The following is a 21,476-nucleotide window of genomic DNA, read 5'->3' as shown; positions in this document are numbered from 1 at the left end:
ATGAGGAGACCAAGGGTCAGGGAGGTGGGGCTGGACTTCTAACGCAGGTCTGATTCCAGGGCCCGCTGGCTCCATCAGCTGCCTGTCCCACCGCAGAGAGAAGCGACCCGGGCTATTAATTCCGCTTCCCAAGGAGCCGGCGCCCAGATCCTTGTCTGGATCTCTGCTGTCGCACCTTTTGGTGGTGGTGAGAGGTGCTGTTAGGGTTTCCCTTTAGGTGGGCGAAAATATCTATTTACCCTGCAATGGAGCCGTTTCCCCAGGCAAGTCTCTAACTAGCTAAATGGCTTGTCCTGTCTCTGTCGGCTGGGAAGACGCCCACTGCGACACGTGAGCCAGTCTGCAGGGACACGTTGAAGCAGCGCTCTCACCTGTCACATGCCCACACAGATCGCCATCAGCTGGGGCCGGGGACGCGGGGCCAGCTCGGGTGATGGCGGCCAGGCATGGCTCGTGTGCCAGGAGGCTGGCCCCTCCAAGAGAGATGGCAGGGCTTTCGGGGCACTGGACTCTAGACCTCCGAGGGAGGTTACCCTTACGCTGCGTCAAAAGGGTGCGCAAGGGTCTCGGTCCACCCAGTCCTCGGTGGGTCAACAGGGAGCTGTCACGGGACCCTCTCAGCCATGCAGGGACTCCCCCGGGGGAGAATGCTGGAATGGACCCTAGTCTCAGGCAGTGGCTTGGTCCAGCCCCTCATCCTGGGCACACAGAGCTGCTCCATGGGGGTCTTCGTAGAGTAGGGGGGTGCGCAGAGCTGGCGTGAGCCCACAGGGACGGCGTGGATGGGGGAGCGAGGAGACCACACCCGCTCAACCTTTGCCCCCGCCGATGCTGACCATGGTGGGGCCGGCGGGGCTCTGACCCCGGCTGGCCGGGCAGTGGCGGGTGGGCTCTTCCAGCTTGGAGATGATCTCGGGAAGGGGCTGCAGATTCCACTCACCCTGCAAGGAAGGGACCAGGAGGTAAACTGAGGCTGGAGGGGTGAAGCGGAGGCCATCACCCCAGGCACTTTTCCCAATGACCTCTTTCCCTTAAACTCACCTCGTCCCAAACCAACCCCCCATTGCTACTTGGGGGTCCTCACCTGGAAGTCATCCTAGGCCCCCATCTGCCTCCTTGGCCGCCCCTCACTTCGTTCAGAGAAGCAGTCAGAAGCCCTGGGCCCAGGCTGATGTTTTAGCGATCCCCACCCCCCGCCCCATGACGAGGCTGCATCAAAGGGCACATTTTAACCGCATCAGACGTCTGCCCTAAACGGCTCTCTGACGCGCCATTAGGAGGCCCGCCCTTGGTGCCGGGAATGTTTGATTTATAGCAATTAATCCAGCTCCCAAATGCCTCCAGAAAACCTGCCTTCCAGACTTGCGGGCTGCAGAGCCCTCCACGCCTAACTCAGCACCAGCCCTGGCCTCAGACAGGCGGCTGGCCCGGGGAATACATGAGATGCCTTTGAATCCCAGTGGGTCTCAGATAAGGAGAGAAACCAGCCTGCCATTTCAGACTGTATGGTTTCTCACCTGCCCCTCCCTAAGCACTTTATTTTTAGGCTCCGGGGGAGTTTGCTGGCGGCCTGCTCACACCACCAAGATTAGTCCCGTGATGTGACGGCATCAGAGAGCGGGTAGCGCCCTTCTGGGGTGGCTGTCAGTTTCTCCCTCTGCAGACCGTCAGCTGTCTGTCTGGGCCCGTCTTTCACCACCAGATTACTCAACTGTTTTGTGTGAGTGCGTCTTGCCAGCTCCTTGGGGTGGAGCCCTGTCACCCACACCGGGGTCCTCTGAGGGGCCTGGGGCGCTAAGGGGTGGGCAGCCACAGAACTTGCCACTGGGGGTTGGGAAGGGGCTACGGCGTTTCCAAGGGCGGCGGCTGGCGTGCCCCTGACACACACACACACACACACACACACACACACACACACACACACACACACAGGGCAGGCATACCTGGAAGCGGACAGCCGAGGACTTGTTGCAGTGCATGGAGATGGGGGCAAAGCTGTACAGAGCCTTGAGCACTTGGCGGTTGAAGGAGTTCCAGGGCACAGAGGCAAACTGCTCAGGGACAGAAGTTTGAGGGCAGGTGCAGACTTCCTCGCTGTTGAACCTTGTTGGGGGAAGAAACAGCCCAGAGTAGGGTATGGCAGAGGGGAGGGGAGCCCAGCAGGACAAATGACGCCTCCCTGTAGATGGGTGGGGTCCCCAGAGTAGCTCTCAGGCCACCAGCCTCCTAACATACTGCCTTGGCCCTGACTCCCTGCTGGCAATGGCTAATAGGTTCATCTCTTCTGCCAGCTTGGATCAGTAGGGAATGGCTGCTCCAGGGCTGGGTGGAGGGGGCTTCTCAGGCCAAGTCCAGACTCACTAGGAAACAAGTGCGGGGATCGATTAGTGATGCCTGCCACAGACACCTCAAGGGGGAGTGGAGACATGGTTGCCACATCTGTGCTCCCCGTGCTCCTGGATTCCTCACTTTCGCCCAGCTGCCGAACAGGGCCTCGGGGGTTCTGGGTTGGGGTTCCCCTGCCATGCCCAGGGATGGGAGGCACAGCAGACGTGCTCCCCTGGAGCCATCACCTGTTCACAAGGTGGAAATACTTCTGCAGGAAGCCAGGGTCCACGGCACTCTTGCAGAGCTCCAGCTGCGTCAGGGGGTAGTAGTGCACGTAGTTGACGCACATCTCCTCCAGGATCCCAAAGCCCCCCTGCGGGACGGAGATGACGCCCGTCAGCACCGGCGCTTTACTCCTGGACGCTGCCGCTCAGCATCTCATATATTCACCGCATTCATGCATTCATTCGTTCCCTCATCACGCGGTGCCAGACCATGTTCTGAGCCAGCAAAGTCCCTGCCCTCTTGGAATTCCCAGCCTTTGCAGGTGAGACCAATAGCAAACCAGTCAGCCAGTACGTTCGTCTCGGGTGGTGGTAAGTGTTGCTAGGAATCAAACTACAACGGAGGCACCAGAGAGGGGTATTAGTGTACCCATTTTATGGATGCAGAAACTGAGTCCCAGGGAGGGTAAAGGGCAAGGCCTGAGTGGATGCAGGCTCCCGACCTTGGCTGGGGAGCTGTCCCCTCAGTCTGCGGTGTGAGCCTGGGGACTGGGGACAGCAGGGGAAGCCTCCCCTCACAGAAGACCCCGCATGGCCACCCGTCATTTCCAGAACTCGGCTCTGGGAGGAGCAGGGGCTGCAGAAGAGGCGCCGGTGACTAGAGGCTGTCACAAGCCACCCAGGGAAACCTGTGGCTTTGTCATCCTGGGAGGGAGCAGCGTGCCACCAGCTTTAAGCCCCTGGCCAGGTCCCTGCTCTCAGAGCCGCTGAACGTGGAGCCCAGACCCAGGAAGAGGAGGAACCTGGCAGCAGAGGGGCCAGGCTGGAGGGAGCAGAGGTCCGCCTGGCAGCGGCTCAGACCCCAGCAGGGCAGGGGCAGGTTTGGGTGCGTGGCCCCGGCCCACCTTTGCCTTGCCTAGGCTCCCAGCTCTTTGTGAACAATGGAGTGGGCCTGGAGGGGGTGGTTATTTGGCTGGTGGGAAAGTTTGAGGGGAGAAAGGCATCTGCTTCTTTATGGTGAACAAAAGCGCCGTAAAAAGCCCAGCTGAGGGCTCACGCCAGGCAGTGGACAGGGAGCCTGGGCAGCTCTGCTCAAGGATGACTGTTTAAAAAGGAAATTCCCCAGGAGCCGCTGCCCCACTCCCGAGCGGCACCTCCGGGGAGGGTTTCACCTGTATTGTTCCCTGGTTCTGACCCCCCATTTCCCAAGGCCTCTGGGCCGGCCTGTCCTGGCCTCAGATCAGGAAGATAACCTCCCTCCTGGAATTCCACAGATTCCTGTACCTCCTACTACTGCTTGTCTCAGACATCAAAAGAGAGAGTCCCGACCCTCTGTGGGCTGTGCTCAGGAAGACCTCCCTTTGTCTCCACCCTGGGATGGAAATCACATTCCAGGCCCGGGGCTGTCAGAGTGTGGGAAGGCCCTGCTGCCCTCCGCTGTCATCCCGCCTGGTGACAGGGCCACCTCCCCGAGGAGGGTGTGGGGCGGTGGCCTGAAGCCCTCAGGAACACTCACGTGGCCAGAACATCCCTGGACGTGACACCATTTCTCCCGGATGAGGTCGGGTGGGGCAGGGAGCATGGCCCTCGCAGAAGCAGCACGGAGCAGGGCTTGGCCTTGGGGGCTCCCCTTCACTGTTCACCGGCTGGATGCCAAGCAGGTGCCTGACATCTCCCACCCTCAGCCCCAGTGGCCTCGCCCACAGGGTAGGAGATGCTGCGGTCCTGCCTGGGCCGTTGTTCAGCTCATAGACTCCCTACCGAGAGGCAGCACGTGCAGTGTTGGCGCCTGGACCAGCCCTGCTCCCTGCCAGCTGGGTGCCCCCAGTTGCTCCATCTCACTGTTTCCTGGGACAGCTGCCTCAGAGGGTCCTGGCCAAGCTTCAAGCGTTCCTACGCACAGACAGGCTGAGTCATTACAGCAAGTCCTCCGCGTGGAGAAGGGCTAGGGTTAGGAGGCGCTCCACGTTAGCGGCTGTGTTATGTGCTGAGCCCGCCCTTGCAGTCTCATAAAGAAGGTGCTGCAGGGCTTCCCTGGTGGCGCAGTGGTTGAGAGTCCGCCTGCCGATGCGGGGGACGCGGGTTCGTGCCCCGGTCCTGGAAGATCCCACGTGCCGCGGAGCGGCTGGGCCCGTGAGCCATGGCCGCTGAGCCTGCGCGTCTGCTCCGCAGCGGGAGAGGCCACAACAGTGAGAGGCCCACATACCGCAAAAAAAAAAAAGAAGATGCTGGGGTTTAGGGCAGGGGTGCGTGCCTGCAAAGCTCTCCTGCGGCCCCCCCCACCAAGTTTGTGACCATAGACCCAGAGCAGTTGTCACCTTAAATCCAGACGGAGGGAGGGGTCACGAGGCAGGAAATTTACAGGCACACAGCCCGGGGCTAAATGCCTGTTCAGCCCTAGTTGTCAGGTGTGTGACTTTCAGCAAGTGTCTCCCCTCTCTGAGCCTCAGTTTCTCACCCATGAAAACAGAGACAAGGATTCCTACCTTGGAGACTGGTGTGAACCCTAAATAAGAGGTGGAAACACCCCAGTGTCCATCCACGCGTGAATGGCAAACAACTGTGGTCCATCCACACGATGGAGTCTTATTCAGCCAGAAAGAGGAGTGAGGCACAGCTTGGATGAACCTCGAAAACAAGATGCTGAGTGAAAAAAGCCCGTCACAAAAGGGCACAGGTTATATCATTGATCTGAAAGCCCAGAATTGGAAAATCCGTAGAGACAGAAAGTAGATCAGTTATCGCTTGGGGCTGAGGGTATGGGGCTGAAGGATTTGGGGTTTCTTTTGGGGGCAGGAAATGTTCTAAAATTGACTGCGGTGACGGTTGCACGTAGCAAATATTCTAAATGTCATTGAATCGCACACTTGAAGTGGGTGAATTGTACAGCGTGTGAATTACATCTCAATAAAGCTGTCTTAAAGGAAACTAAACGGGACAGAGAGTAGACGTTCAATGAACGTCAGCTGCATGAAAAGACAGAGCAGTGCCGGGTGCAGACCGGAGTTCCTGGGTAAGGGAGGGGACAGCGCAGGCTGGGACGCAACACCGGGTCTGGTGCACTCGGACCTCGTGACTCCCGGGGTGATTCCTGGGACCTACGCTGACTACCGAGACAGTCAGAGATTCTGTCGGCAAGTGGTCAGGGCGCTCGGGCGGTCTTGGTCTGTGCCTGTTGACCCGGGATGATTGTTAACAGGGTCGCCCTTTGTTCTCAGAGGTGCCCCAGCTGTTCGATTCGTCACGTGGCCACCTATCTGTTGGCGCTGCCCGCACGCCTAGCCCTGGACAGATCCTCCTCCTGGGCTGCCCACAGCCCAGCCCAGATGAACCCGAGCCCCATCCCTCCGGAGCAGAGTCAACTACATTTACACGGGATTGTCTTAGCACGAAGCCCAAAGGGGGCAGCGTGACAATGAACGTCTCTGAGGCCCCTTTATTTTTTTTAACAGTGTGTTAGAAAAGCGGCTGCAGGTTTGTTACCAAAGGTGTGAGAATGCCCTTTGTCCTCTGCCTGCCTGCCCACCTCCCCTCTGCCTGGCCCTCCCCGCCTCTCCCCCTCCTTGGTCTCTGTCTGACAATCGCCTCTCTTGGCCCTGCTCCCAACACTTCCACCCCGTCTTTAGTTTTATCCCAACTCTGCTTGTCGCTGGTGGCAGGCCTGTCTCCTTGGGGGCAGGGAGCAACCTCATGCCTGTGGCCGCTCCCCAGCACCAGCTCTAGTGTTGATATTTATTGCCGTGGCGCTCTACCTAGGGCAGCCATCAAAATAACCCAGAGAGCTTGTTAAACCACGGGTCGCCGGTGTCACCACCCAAATTCCAGCTCCAGCTCGATGGGTCTGGGGAGGAACCAATGAGTTTACCATCGGTTTTTTTTTTTTTTTGCCAAGGTCCCAGGGGATGCTGACGTTGCTGGTACAGGGACCACACCCTGAGAGCCACTGGTTGATTGAATGAATGAAGGAGGGGCAGCCCTGCCCTCTGGTCTAGAGGAGATAAGACTTGTCCACGTGCTCTGCAGCAGATGGCAAGAAGCCAGGTGACTTACCACGGTGGCCAGCTTCCTGTCTCCCGTGTTGTATGTGCAGGAAGTGATGAGCACGTCTCCCTGAGAACCAAGCCGACAAAGGCCCGTCAGCACCGGCCCGCGTCGGGTACCAGGTGCACTGGGCCCGTCCCACCTGGTGCCTGACTGCGGTAGTCAGTCCACTACTGAGGAGCCCAGCAGTGGGCCCAGGGTACCCACACGTGAGGGTCCCTCTCTGAGTGTCCCAGGGGGTGATTACTCGTCGGCCTCTGTGGCCCCCTCCTACAGGGTGGTTGCCTGGGGCTGGAGGGACCCACAGTGACCCCCACGCCCTCATCTCTCCCTAAAGCTCTCGGGTCTGCGGCCAGCTGGTCGGGCGGGGGGATGCTTGGCACCCCAAGAGCAGTCTGGTCCTGACCCCTCTGCGGCCCCTCCGTGCAGCCCCGGTGAGTCTCTCGGTGGGGCAGCCCCAGCCCCTGTCCTGCACGGACCTGGCTCTGGAAGGCCTTCCACAGCCTCTGCCCTCCCCCATTGCTTCCTGTCCCTCCCCGCTGGGGACGGCACTCCTGGCACTCCTGGCCCCCCCCCACCGCCCCCCGTCCCTAACCAGGCACTCACCGGGTGGACGGACACGACCTTCTTCAACATGCGGATCTCCTGGGGTGGGCAGAGTTGGGGGGAGGGGAGGGGCAGAGAGGGGGAGGGGCAGAGCAGTGGGGAGGGGAGACTTCAGAGTACTGCAGACACAGCCCCCCGATTCCTCTATGGGAAGCCAGGACTGGCTAAGTTTGGCCTCTGGTCAGGAACAGATTAGGAGAAGAAGGTGGCCATCTAAGATGGATGTTACCGTCAAGCTGCCAGGGTCCCCCAAATCCCTCAGTCGGCTACACGCCAGGATCCCCCACTGGAGTCCCTCCCCCAGATGAAATCCGCAAGAGGAACCGGCTGGCTGTGTGTGCTCCTCGGGTGTCTGGGCCTGGCCCAGGAGAGGGAGCCCCGGAAAGGGGACGTTTCTATGGCCGTCGGGAGAGAGAGGGTCGGACAGCCCACAGCCATGCCCTGCGCGGGCCGGCAGGGTGGGGCGGGGCGGGGAAGGGGTGCGGCGTGGTGGGCCCTACCTGGAAGTGAGGGCTGTAGTGGTTGTCTCTGTTCACAATCTCCTTCTCGCGGCCGTCCCGGGCCAGCACCGTGACCACCTTCCTGCCCGTCAGGTGCGTGTGGAGTTGAGAGGCGAAGATGTGGATTCCGGAAGGAGGCAGAGCCTGCGGGGATGGGGGGGGGGCGTCAGGGCCTGGCCACGTGGTTGTCTGCACCCCCAGGGCCAGAGAACGGCCATGTGAGTACTTCCCTGGACTGTTTGCATCACCCAGGCCCTTCCTTCTCCCGGATCGGTGAAACCCCCCATCAGAAAACTCAGTAGAGCGACGTCCCTGGCAGTCCAGTGGTTCAGAATCTGCCTTCCAAGGCCGGGGACGCAGGTTCAATCTCTGGTTGGGGGACTAATATCCCACGTGCCTCGGGGCAACTGAGCCCGCGCGCCGCAACCGGAGAGAAGCCTGGGCTTGTCCGGCTGCCGACGGCTTCCCTTTGGGTCCTCTCTTGAGCCCCCGAAGGCTGGTCGGTTCATTCTGCCTCTATTCCACAGACTCTAGGGTCCTCACGTCCAGCAGATGACGTGGGACAGCAGTGCCGGCCGTCCTGTCCAGCCTCTGCCAGCCTCCAGCACCGGCAGGTCCCCAGCTGCCCTCGGCACGACCTCCCTTCATCCGCGTGAGAGCCAGGCCGCTGTTCCCTGCTGTCACCGTCACCTGGTACTACAGCCGTGGTGGGACCGTGAAGCTGCAGGCGGGCGGCACGGAGGAAACAGGCCAGCTCTCACATCACCACCAGGGCAGACGGCCATTTTCCAGATGCTTCCCTCGCGTTAACATTCACTTGATTTAGACAGAACGTTTCCTAAAACGGATTACACACGTCAAGCTTTTTCTGCTCGATGTGGGCATCTCCCTGACCACACACCGCCGTGTTCGTCCACCCCATCAGCTGCTCAGGGAGGTCCTGGTGCCCTCGTCCCGTCACTGAGCAACCCCAGGCTGCTGCACTTCTGCACGTCACCCGATTTCACATTTGGCTTCTATCTTGTTCTCCTCCAGCTACTGTCCCCTGCCCTCATCATTATGAGGACTGGGAAACCTTGTGGCCACATTTGTGACCATTGGGGCCAGGCCTGGGAGCACCCGCTGACCAATGGGGCCCTGGGTTTCTCCCGTCTGGTCCCCAGAGGCCGACCACTGGCCTAGAGTCGCGGGTGTGTGACAGGTGCAGGGGGATTGCTGTCCTGGGGCCTGTGGTCCAAAACACTGTACTTCTTCTTGGCTTGTCTTGGGTGAGGATACCTAGACCAGGCCAGACTTCCGACTGCAGAAATTACGCCCCTCGGAGGTCTGCTAACGGAGATGAGATCCCCCACTCTGCCGGAGGCCCTTCCATGAGAGTCCACAGAAATGCGATTTTCACAAAGAATGTACCATTTAAAGGGGAACAAGAAAACTGAGTTATTTTTATTTTGGGCTGTAAAGTATTTAGAGACTCTGGTGAGAGAAGGCAGGTCTGCATTCCCAGGCTGGTGACAGGCATATTCTCAAGGTCAGCGGGTCAACATGACCCGTGTACCCCTGGCAAAGGTCAGTCACTTGGCCTGGGGCCCCTCCTTGCCGGTGAGTCTGCAGCCCCAGCTCCAGGCTCAGGCCACAGAGACTTTCACACGGCAAGGTGTCACCACGTTCTGGGGACACGGGAAAGTGTCAGATGCTGGTGTGGTTACGGTTTGTCACCCCTGGTCTCAGATAAGAGCTGACCCACCGTGGATGCAGGTGAGGCCAGTGCAGTCCGACAGCTCTGTCCCTTCAGTTCGAGGGCCCTTTGCTTGCCTAAGACTTGGAGGCTCAGGGAGCTCCCGGGAAGAGCAAATCCCAGGGAATCCATTCACTGAGAAGACAAATCCACATTTAAACCACATCACAAAGCAGGCTGCTGTGTGAAGTCAGAGAGACCCCTGTTTAACTCCTCACTCTGCAGCTGGAGGCACTGTGGCCCCGGCAAGCCTCAGTCTCCCCATCTGTGAAGTGGGGACGCTAACACTCACCTTGCAGGTCATCGTGAGAAGCAAAGGTACCACATGGGAGAGAGTGTTTGCAGCATCCCCAACAGACCATGCCGTTAACAGCCACCATATAAAAAGAACTTTGGGTTTCTTTTACTATTGGTTTCTACCAGTAGTAAGACAGACAACCCACTAGAAACACTGGACAAGGTTATGAACAGATATTCGCAGAAAGGAAGGGCACATGGCCAAGAAACAGGTGCAAACACCCTCAACTTCCACAAATGGGGAAATTCAAATTGAACGACAGTGATGTTTTTCTCCCAAGTGATTGAGAAAATATTTTAAGCATTGATAATATGGTGGGTCAGTAAGTCTGGGGCACCAGGCACCCTCTGGTACTGTGGGGGGAAGAAGCCCCAGAACGGGCTTTCTGGGGGGCTTTTTGCCAGATTTATTCAAATTAAAGCTCACATCCCTGTGCGTGGCAATTCCACCTCTAGAATACACCTGATACACATTTCCCGCGGGCACAGAATTTCCCTGAGGGCTTCTTCCTGTTAGTGGAAAGTTGACAGCAGCCTGGATACTGGTGACGAGGGGACAGTTCAGCACAGGCCGTGATGGGGGGAGGCCGGGGAGAACCGAGGGCCCAGAATTTGGGGAGTCACTTCCGCTCCTCCCGAAGCTCGGTCCCTCCATCTGCCCCCGAGTCTAAGCGTTACCTGTACCACACCTGCCCTCGCACGGCAGCCCTGGGGATCAGTGCTCCCTTGTGTCCTGTGCCCCAGGCACTTCGCTGGCCTCACCTGGTCTGGCGCCAGTGAAGTTCCCACTGAATCCGTGCTGTGCGTCGGTTAAAGGGCGTCACGGACAAACGTTCACTATTCAGTTTGTTTTTAAACATGCCGCATGTAAGGGCTTGTAGAAACAGGTAGGGAAAAAGTCCGAAGGGGCACAAGAGATCCAGCAACTGGTTACCTTGGGGAGGGGGAGAGGCTGCTTGGACCAAGGGGTGTTAGCTGCACTGCCTGCGTTTCTCATGGTGAATGCGTTGTCTATCTCATTCATAGGATGAACATGTATTTTAAACACTGGTTCAGGTTTGGACTAAATGGGAGCCAGCTGTTACTGGAGAGGAAGATGCAGACGCACGCCGGCCGGTGGGAAGGTTCCTTGGCATCCAGAGGAGGTGGGGGGGGGGGGGTGGCGCTGGTGGATCTGCAGGATGGGGAAAGCAAAGCCACAAGCCACCGACCTCGGCCCCCACCCTCGGGGCCTCAGCAGGGGAAGCAGGGCGGTGCCAGGCCCAGCCCCATGTCCGGCCCACTCACCAGCTGGGTGCACTTGTCCGTGCAGTAGCCGGTGAGGACGAAGCCCGTCTCCTGCGGGGGGATGGCCATCACAGGCGTGTACACCAGGCCCAGCTCCATGATGCCCGCATCGAAGCGCCGCAGCGTGGCTGTGTAGTACAGGCGGATGCCAGAGGAGTCGCGCCGGCCTGGGAGGAGGAGGGACGGAGGTGAGCGGAGCCCCTCGCCCCCACCCCCGCCTGGCACACGGACCCCACTAGCCACCCTCAACCAGGAGGCAGCAGTCACCCACACCCGCACCCACCTGCATTTGTTCCCACACCTGTTTACCCCAGGCGGACGCCATGGTTACAAGGACCAATTCACCTGTGCAATTCCCACGTGCAAGGCAAGGGCCACTGTTTCTGTGAAAACGAGGTGAATGCTTTGGAAAGACTTGATTAAGGCAACGAAAGAAAACCCCAAACCGTGCTGTTGAACCGGGTCGGGTGAGATGCCTGCAGTGCATTTAGGAAGCTCGCCAACACCTCGGAGGGCTTGGGAAGTGCTTTGATGTTCTTCCTGCTGGTTCAAAGGGCTCTGAGCTGGAACTGACCAGCAGGACACCTGTCGGTGAGGTTTGGGCAGACAGCAGGGCGTGGCCGCTCTCACAGAGGAGCCTCGGCCCCATCGGGCAGGTGAGCGTGAGTCTGTGTGGTGAAGTCAGCAAGAAGCATCTAAGGCACATCCTTCTCGTGGCCTCTCTCCCTCCTTCCTCCTTTGATTCCTGTCCTGCAGGGTTGACCCAGGGGCTGCGTATGCTGGGAGGACATCGCAGGAGAAACCTAAGCAGGAGCGTGGACCCCTGGAGCAGGGTCAGCGCTAAGGGCGTAGCCCCCCCGGCTCACACGCCGTCCCGGGTCCCATCTGCTCAACCGTGCGCTGTGTGCTCTCAGGCAAGTTGCTGTCCCTCTCTGGGCTCGAAGTCAAGGACCTCTTCCAAAGAAGAATTTGGTGCTTCTGCCCATCATGTTCCAGCCACACCTGCCAGGTCTTCTTGTAGTCGACAAATTGGAGAGTCCACGGCTCCCTGGGCAGCCTCCCAGTGGTCATACGAAGCTGACGGACGGAGGTCTGGGGATGCCGGCACCCACAGGTCTCGAGTATCCCTTTCCCTGCCAGGAGTCTGTCAGCGAGGCCCTGAGCGTCTCGGGGCTGGTCCCATGGGAGAGGAGTAGCGGCTGGACATGGCCCATCCCCTCGGAATGGGCAGGAGAGCTGGGAGCTGGGCGGGGGAGCCCGTGTAACTGAAGAATCATCCTCCCGCAATGACAGATGGGGAAACTGAGGCCAGGAACCTGAGCTGAAGACCCTGCTCAAGATTGCAGGGCTGGCAAGTGGCCGAGCTGGGACCCCAGCCCAGGGCACCTTTGGGGGCAGGGCTGTCTCCCTGCTCAGCTGCTCTGAGGTGGAGCAGAGGACACACCGTCTTGCCTCTGCCTCCCTCCCTCCCTGCCCCGTTCTCCTCCTGCAATGTCCAGACTCAGCCTCTGTATCTCTGGGCCGATTACATCAGAGGATAATAATAAAAAGGGAGATGCAATTGGTTAAAATTCAGATGGGGATTAAATAGTGAAATAATTGTTGAATTTTGATATTTAGAGAAAAGAGACCCATCTCCAGATTTGCAAAGTGACAGGGGCATCCTTATATCTGGCAAAAGATCCATAAATACAAGCAGGTAATCAGGAAGAGACAGACTTCCCTGATGCTTAAGGAGTTTTCAAAAATCCATTTGCTTTCACGCTTTAAATGAGCAATAAATCCCGTGTCATGCCAAGGCCCAGGCTGACGTATACGCCTCTGCGTGCTCTGGAGATAATTCCAGCGGCGGCAGGAAGTATTAGTTAATGCCGACAGGAAGAAGTCGCTGGTGGCTACTGGTTGAGCACAGCCCGGTGCCCGCATCCAGTTGGGAGCGTTACATGCACGAGCTTTCCCAGCCTCAGGACAGCTGAGGGAGGTCAGGAAGCAGGGGTAGGGGTCACCCACCCAGGGTCCCGCAGCGAGGGAGACACAGGCTGGGACCTGGCCGGGAGCTGATGTCTCATCTCTCAGACTATTTCTGCCCCTCACTTACACAAATGAAAAATGTCATTTAAAAAAAAAAAAAAGAGAGAGTAGGGCTTCCCTGGTGGCGCAGTGGTTGAGAGTCCGCCTGCCGATGCAGGGGACACGGGTTCGTGCCCCGGTCCGGGAAGATCCCACATGCCGCGGAGCGGCTGGGACCGTGAGCCATGGCCGCTGGGCCTGCGCGTCCAGAGCCTGTGCTCCGCTATGGGAGAGGCCACAACAGTGAGAGGCCCGTGTACCGCAAAAAAAAAAAAAAAAAAAAAAAAGAGAGTGTGAGTGAGAGGAAGAGGGCTACGTGACAATATATGGCAGGAGATGCTGGTGAAACAGAGAGAGGAAAATGTCCGTTTCGGATACAGTATCAGCTGGCAGCATCGCCCTAAAGACTGACCCTGGTTGTTCCTCCTTCAGGTACAGGATGACCCAGCAGTCCCTGCTATCTGCCCCCACCTCGCTTTCCCATCCCCTACACTGCAGCCAGGCTGGACCGCCTGTCTCCCTTTCCCCGCTCCGTGTCTGCGAACAGCACAGCCTATCCCTCCATCTGGAATGAAGCACCTGTCAGCTTCCCCTGTGAAAATGCTCCTGCCCTCCGAGGCCCAGGTCACGAGCCGCCATGATGCCGCCCAGGCCGTGTGGACCCTTCCTTTCATACCTTCTTGCACTTTGCTTGTGTCTCCCTCCTAAAAAGCCTTTGCACCTTTCTGGACCTAAGGTCTGGTGTGGTAAATTGGGGAATGAGACATGATCCTGCATCTCACAGGAGGGGGTCTTGTGGATTTCTGTTTGCCTAGTATAAATTCAACAGCGCGAAACAAGCAAGAGCCACCCCTCCAGTGCCCAGGGCAGACATCGCTAATCAATCCCAGTACGGCCTTCAGCTGCCTTTCCAGCAGGGAGCTGGAGCTGCAGCTGAGGGTCAGTCAGAGGAGTCCCGGTGAGCAGAAACTGTTTGCCACCCTGACACAGAGCACATGGAAATAAAATCCCATCGACACATTCACACTCCAGGCATGCATTTGCTCTGTTGCGACAGGTTTTGAGAAGCAGGAGGGAAGTTCATAGCCAGAAACGCCCCCCCGTGAGCCAGGCACTCCCCTTGCCCTGAGGACAGTCCTGGGGCCGTGCCTCCCAACGGTCAAACCGTTGGCTGCTGGGTTCTAGGCAGGGATCGTGTTGGCTCTGGAGTGGCCTGCATCCTGCCATCCTGCCATGTGCCCTGTCCTGGCCCAGCCTGTTCTGGGGACAGCAGAGCCACCTCTCATGGGTGCTGGAGAGTCACCCCTTTGGGGAGGGGAGGTCAGGGATGGGGGGGGCATCTCCTGGTCTGAGCAGCCTCACAGAAGTTAGATTTTCAGGGGAGACGGCACATGCGGCCACTCCGGCCTGTGACCTCCCTCCATTGTCTGTGACCCCGTTGGTGGGCACACCTGATGCTAGCCTTCTGCTCTGTCGGGTGCCAATGAGGAAAGGGTGTGGGAGGAGGGGTGAGCTGAGTTTACTCAGATGGACCCGACATCTAAATGATTCCTTAAAGCTTCAGAATCAGACCAAGCTTGCCAGGTTCAAGTGTGGGCTCGGCCTAGCGTGGCTGCACCACCGAGGCCATGCAGACGGGTCAGACCAGACCTGCTGGCTCTAAATTCCTCCTTGCTTCGTGGCCCTGGAGGCATCCCTTTACCACTGGCCTTAATTTGCTCTTAATTGTGCCTTAATTGTGCAAAATAGGCACACAAGAAACCTCTACCTGCCTTTCCCAGGTGGTACCTGGGACAGCGTCGTGTGGATGGCAGCTGGTGTTTGTGAAGGGGGAGGGGTGAAGATGCTGGGCCCCCACCGTGCGGATGAGCCAGCCGATGAGACTCTGCCTGGGGAGCCCACCGCAGGCCCAGGAGACGGGCAGTGAACAAGAGACAAGAGGGACGCAGGCCGCGGTGGGCCACGCGACAAGGAGGCTAGACCTGGGGGGAGAGGGATGCGGTGCTAAGCCCCGCCAGCCCGGCTATCTTCCTAACTGGGTATGGCCGCGCCCAGGGTTCCCGAGGGGAGGACGGTAAGGCTGGAAGCACACCTCGGAGCTCCCTACCTTTTATCATCAGCGGGTTGTGGTAGTGGACTTCCAGGCGGAGAAATCTGGAGGACCCAGGGCCCCCGAAAGCAAGGCCGGCTTCCTCTGGGTAGTAAAAGGCCTGCAGGGAGCAGGGAGGGTGGGGTCAGGCCAGGCAGACAGACTGGGGTGTCAAGAGAGGGGTCCTGGGGCGGTCAGGGCATACCCACCCATGTGCTGGGGCCTGAGCTGCAGTGAGTGCTGTTGGTGGGGCAGCCAGATTAGGACTCTCCCCCTGACGGGCAGCTCATTACCAGCCCATGCAATGTTCCTATTAGACTCGGGGTCAGGGAGTGGGGAGAGCTCATGCCCCCAGGCGAGCCCACCGCCCAAGCCCCTCCTCTGAGCCGGTGGAGGAAGCTGCTGGAAGACCCTGGACACAGCCCAGGGAGGCCAGCCCCGGGACCACCCTGTGCACAGACCCCTCCAAGTCCAGCGGAACTTGATCGGGGAAATGAGAGTGATGCCCACGAGGAATGTTAGGTCGTGGGGCTCCTGCATTTTTCCAGGAAAGTAACGGAGGCTGGAGAAGGCGTTCGTGGCTCAAAAGAGCCATGGGATTCCAACAATGCACGGGTGGTGGGGAGACGGGGTTATTCGGGGCCTGGGTTGCCCTGGGGGCCTCATTTCTTGAAGGCTCTCATGCATAACTGGGGGCCCCCTGGGGAGATGCTGGGAAGGGCACGCACCTTGGCGCCCAGGGCCCAGGCAGCCAGCACGTGGCGACAGTAGTTGAGCCTCTCCGGCTTCATCTTGGAGTCGCAGGGCCCGCTGAAGTGGGGGAAGCTCTCAAACTCGGCTGCGCACTGGAAGACCTCCATGTGGTGCACCAGGGCCTCGTTGCCCTCGGTGACGATGGGCTCGTACTGCGGGAGCAGAGCACCCACTGGACTTGGGACAGTGGACCCCGCCCACCCACCTGCTCACCCCCACTGGTGGGGCTCTCACCCAGCAGCTCCCTTCCGTGGGCCTCTGCTTGCCCCTCTGTAAAGTGGGAGGGTTGAGCCAGGTGATTTCCAGGGGTGCTTCTGGGGCTCAGGGTTTTGCGGGTGGAGCCACCACCCTGGAACCAGAATCTGCCAGCAGCTCACGGTGAGCTCAGGAGCAAAGGGAAGGGGACCCAGGCCAGTCATTTCCCGATAAGGGGCTTGGGGCACAGGAAGGCAGCAGTCCTCGTGTGAACGTGGCAGTGGCTGCACAGACGCACGGAGACTGCCCAAGGCAAGGCTGAGCCTAAGGGGCAGGTGCAGCACTGAGTCAGGCCCACCACTTCCTGCTGTGTGACTTTGGGAACTCACACTACCTCTCTGGGCTGCACGTCCTCGAATGGAAATAAGAGTGATAATATCTAGCACTGTGTGTGTAGTATTGTAGTGATGGAGGGGGTAAACCACCTCCTCTTTCCCCCGGGCCAGGCAAAGAGGGGACATTCAACAGCTACTGTCGTTACTGTTATATCTCCAGGAAGGTGTTTAGAGCAATTGAGCTCTGAGTTAAGTTGTTATTTCATGAAGGAGGAGGGCGTCCTGACGGACAGATAAATAGCTAGACAGCAGTTCCAGTCCCAAGATAAGATGCAAAAATCAAGACATTATCAGTTGCCTTTGGTCCAGGCTGGGAAGCTGGGGTGAAGCAGCCCTGGGAGGGTGGGGAGTGAGCAGGGTGACGGGGGGCGGGGCAGAGCACACTTGTGGCTGCAGAAAGTTCAGACCCTGCCTGGGGTCCACACCGCAGAGGTCGCTGGTCCAAGCAGGACCGTGGACAGCTCCCCAGGGCAGGCCACCTCTGAGGCCCCAGGCGGGAGGCAGAGCTGGGATAGGATTGGGCCCACGTACCATGACGATGTGGTGCCGAGGGAAGCCGTCCGGGAGCTCGGTGATGTAGCACCAGTACGTGGTTTCCTGGCCTGGGACCAGGACGTCTGGGGCGCGGATCTCCATGGTGCGCATGTCCGAGGGCAGGGCCGGGATGGAGATGTTGGGCTTCAGCAGTTGCACCCTCTGTAGCCCCGTCTGCAGGCTGGAGACGTTGATGGCCTCCAGCGACTGGAATGGCTCCTCCAGGATCCCATACACCAAGTGGACGGTGCCGTCCTGCAGGCGAGACAGGGCCCGGCACTCACCCACTCACACCCCCAGAGTTGGGCTCCTGGTAACCGGGGAGATGCCAGGTCCCTACCCACACTTGCCTGGCTAGTGACATGCCCGATTCTCACCTCTCTGAAGGAGGGGAGCTTTGAGGCTCTGTGTGGACCAGGCTGGGATTAAATCCAAGGCCGACCATGCCCAGAGCCCACGGTTTGCACCAGCCATTAATACAGCCATTAGGAATACAAAAGTCTTCCTAAATGCTTTCTATCTATGTTTGCTTAGCATCCATTCAACTAACCATTGCTGGGTCGCTGTGAACCAGGCCGGCTGGCTCACCTGGGACATGTGTTCCCTCAACCACCCCCAGGGTCACTGGGGACAGGGCTGTTCTCTGCACAGGTGTCTCAGAGCTCCAGGCAGGAGGCTTCCCCACACCCAGGCTGGAGGCTCTGAGCTGAGCACACATTGGCACCAGATGCCATGCAAAGTTCTGGGAGAGGGTCCTCTGCCTGCCCTTGCCCTTGTCCATGGGGAAGGTGAGCCAGGAGGGTAAGGACTCAGACCTCCTTCTGGAAGGGCACTTCTTCTGGCTCCAGCTCCGTCCCCTCTCTGCCGTGTGTCCCTGGGCAAGTCCTCCCCTGTCTGGCCTCAGTTTCCTCGTGTAGCACTGGGCCAACCCATGTCGCTGACACGTCATAAAGATAACACAGACTTTGGGTGTCAAGGTGCATTGGAAAGTGGAAAGGACTTTGCCTTCGGGAGATAACTGGTTTGTTTTTCCCTAAGGGTCTTGGAGCAGCGTGAGAAGCCTAAGGATTTTTAGATCTGTTGCGGCTGTGAATTCCTAGACAGAGCAGGTCGAGCCTTACAGATCATCTAATTCCCTTTTCTCCTTTTACAGACAGGTAAACTGAGGCCCAGAGGAGGAGGGGACCTGCCCTGAGCCTCACAGCCCGTTGTCCACAGAGCCAGTCTGGGGAAACCAAGTCTCCTGGGCTCTTTCCAGAATTCTCCTGAAGATGCTGGACCAGGAAGAGAGAACTAGTCAGGAGGAAGACCACTCAGGTCCCTGTCTGAAAGCTTCGGGGCGAGACCAACATCTAGAAACATGTCAGCTATTTGTCAACCAAGAGCTGCTTGCTTGAGGGACCAGACGCCGATGGCAGAGCTGGTTTCTCCCCACCTGCCTTGTCCCCACCCAGCCGCCTCTGGAATCCACGCTCTCTGTGCACGGCTGGCCCAGGGATACCGCCCTGGTATGCGAGAGGGCCCCACGCAGCCCACGGTCTCCTGGGCAAGCGGGCTGCCACCCACCTCGATGAGGTAATCCTTGGGGTCACAGGTGCCAAAGGGCCTCTTGAACAGCAGGGACAGGCCTTCCCGGGTCCTCTGTGCCCGCAGCAGCTGGTAATCCTGCTGGGCGTCCAGATGGATCTGCCCCTTCTGGTCACTCCAGGCGTCCTGTAGAGGCAAGGGCGGGCTCGGAGCACAAGGGACCGAGTTCAGGGTTGGCCGCCCGCCGTGCAGCCCCTGGACACACCTCGCCCTGGGGCTCCTGGGGTTCTGCCCGGGGTGGGCGTCACGCCCACACTCGGTGTCTGCCTGAGACAGTGGAGTTGACCTCCAACCCCACTCTCTTCCTCTGTGCCCTTGACACACGGCCCCAGGACTCACTGGGGCTGGTTAGCCATGCAGGTTCCCAGACCTCTGGGTGGGACCCAGGAGCCTTAGACAAAGAATCGCCTTTGGTCTGTGGAGGGAGGGACCCTAACAGCACACAGAGCCCGGAGAGGGTTTGGGGGGCCCACCCCGCACTTGCACATCCCCGAGAGTGAGCCCGCCTGAAACGCCGCCCCCCCCAGCATCTTGCCCACCTCGCCCTAGTCTTAGCCTTGCCCCGAGAGGGTAAACCGAGGCCCAGGAGGAAACGGACCCGCTGCATTTCCCCAGGGTGTCCGAGGGTGGTGGTTCTGGCCAGACCCTGCCCTCCCCTCTCCCTAGCTGTTTCCCTGGCACCAGGCTCTAAGGCTCGGCCACGCCGGGGCTCCAGGCCAGGGCCCGGAAAGCCGTCCACCTGGCAAGGAGGCTGTGAGGGAAACCCTGCCCCCGAGCAGCAGGCCCGCTCTTCCAGCTCAGGAACACGGGACCACCAGCCCTTGGCCTTAGGATTTTCTTAAACCCTGCATTCAGGGCCGAAGCATGTTTTCCTCATTTCCTTGAGCAAAAAAGAAACCTGCAAAAGATTTTGCCACCTTTTCCCTAGAGAAAAGCACAGTGGAGCTCGTGCTGGGGTGCACTGCTGATCTGCAGAAGGGCTCATTTCAAACAGAAGCAGAAAGCCAGCTTGTGAGCTTTCGGCTGGAAGTCTAGAATTCATTGTTGAACATATTTGCTAAAGGAGGAAAAACAAGTCTGACATTTGTTTGCATAGGAATTTGTTGTGCAAATTAATCCTGCCTGTGCTGGAGGGCCAAGTGACCCCAGCTCTCTTGGCAGCCGGGGAAGCTGCTCCCGGGCTTGGCGGCTCCTCTGGGACGCGCTGCCCAGGTCTTTCTTGGCCGTGACCCGTAGCCACTGAGCATCCTGGTGGAGGAGAGGTGGGACAGCCGGGTCCCGGGAGACCCCACCCCATCTGGCTGGTGGTCGGGCTCACCCACCCTCCCCTGGGAAGTGGGCAGAGCTCCTTCCTGCCTGCAGAGTTGTGGCAGGGCTTGGACAGAGCACCACCGGGTTCCAGAAAGACCAGCTCATGTGAACTCACACATCGCAAGAAGGTGGAGAGGGATTATTGTACCCACTCTGCAGATGGGGTACGCGAGGCCGGGGGCCTGTCCTGACCCTGGCTCGGTGCGCCGCTGGATTCCCACACTTAATTGAAGGAAGAGCCCCTCTGCTCACAGGTAAAGTGCCTCCTGCGTCTGTTTCCGTGAGAGAGTTGGGTTTGGTCCCCAGAGAGGTCGGGGTGGAAGAATGTAGGGTGGCGGCTCAGGGCAGGATGGCTAGGCTCCCCCAACCCAGAGGGCCTCCCTTCAGCTTGTCGAGGGCCCCCAAAACCTCTCTCCTTTGAAGGGAAACCTCCCCCCACTCCTTCTCCCTTTCTGGCAAGAACGGGGGTGAATTTCGGGCGTGGAGTGAAGCGCACGCCCTCAGCGTCCTGGCTTAACTCCACGACGGTTCGTTCCACGCCTGGGTTGGGGGCCGGGGAGTCTGCACCTGCTCAGGTTACCCACATGAGCCAGCACCGCGTCCTTGGCAGTGGGCAGGCAGGCCAGCCACCGTGCTTGGCCGCATGTGACCTCTGGGCGTTGTTCGCGCAGGTGGGTACGTGGGGGCCGCCCTCCCGAGGGCGGGGGCGGTGGAGGACGTGTGTTTATGTGGCGAGTGTGTCCTTCGCGTGCGGTGTGCTCCTTGGGCGCGCTGAGCTCTGTCATTTGGGGTGTGCAGTCAAGGACCGTGGAAGTCACCTACTTCCCATTTTGTCCTCACATCAGCATCCCCGAGATGCCCAAGCTTGGGGCACAAGGGATGCTCAGAGTAAACGTGACCAGAGAGGCAGAAGGGAGACTTCCTTTGCCAGGTTAAGGACGGTGAGTGTAGAGGAAAAGGCAGGTTCAGGAGCACTGCGGAGGGAAGACTCACCCCAAAGTGGGCACCGTCCCCGTCGGTCCAGAGCACGACCAGGTCGGCGTTCTCCAACTCGCCACGGTCCGACATCCCAAACAGGACGCCGGCCTTGAGCTCCCGCACCAGGAGCTGGAAGTGGACAGTCTCCTGCACGTAGCTGACATTCCACGACAGCTCCAGGGTCCCCTCGGGGTCCAGGGGGATGTGGTAGGGGAAGGGGCTCTCGGGGGGTGCCGAGCCCTGCAGTGCGGCCACCAGGATGACCAGGAAGACGGCCACCGCTGTGCCGTACATGGAGGCGGCCTCGCGCACGCTGGGGCTGGGGACCTGCATGGCTGGGTGAGCTTGGCCGCCCCACCTGGCCATTTATGTCTCGGCCCCGCAGGGGGTGGGCCCGGGCTCCACCGGTAATCACATTTGTCTGGTGGGGAATTCAATTGTCCCAGTGACCCTCCCACCAGGCCGGGCCCCAGGCCAAATGCTTTGCTGCCCTCGCTTCTCCTAATTGGCACTAATGACACATGGACATCGTCAGTGGGAATTGAA

General features: G+C 59.3%; 1 protein-coding gene across 1 annotated transcript; it reads right to left on the bottom strand.

Annotated features, from left to right (window-relative positions):
- Window positions 1–335: 335 nt before the first annotated feature.
- Window positions 336–21,264, bottom strand: DBH (dopamine beta-hydroxylase). Its single transcript, XM_032634015.1, has 12 exons — window positions 20,946–21,264; window positions 18,621–18,767; window positions 17,052–17,309; window positions 15,906–16,082; window positions 15,196–15,298; window positions 11,019–11,185; window positions 7,700–7,843; window positions 7,200–7,238; window positions 6,603–6,662; window positions 2,574–2,701; window positions 1,944–2,103; window positions 336–941 (listed from the first exon to the last, which is right to left on the bottom strand). Exons 1-12 carry the CDS (start codon window positions 21,261–21,263, stop codon window positions 810–812), a joined length of 1,833 nt encoding a protein of 610 aa, XP_032489906.1. The 5' UTR covers window position 21,264; the 3' UTR covers window positions 336–809.
- Between the last annotated feature and the right edge of the window lie 212 nt (window positions 21,265–21,476).

Source organism: Phocoena sinus, chromosome 6 (genome assembly GCF_008692025.1).
Source record: "Phocoena sinus isolate mPhoSin1 chromosome 6, mPhoSin1.pri, whole genome shotgun sequence".
In the NCBI taxonomy this organism is placed as follows: Eukaryota; Metazoa; Chordata; class Mammalia; order Artiodactyla; family Phocoenidae; genus Phocoena; species Phocoena sinus.
The sequence above is the reverse complement of the archived record's forward strand: the minus strand, read 5'-3'. Positions and strand labels throughout refer to the sequence as shown.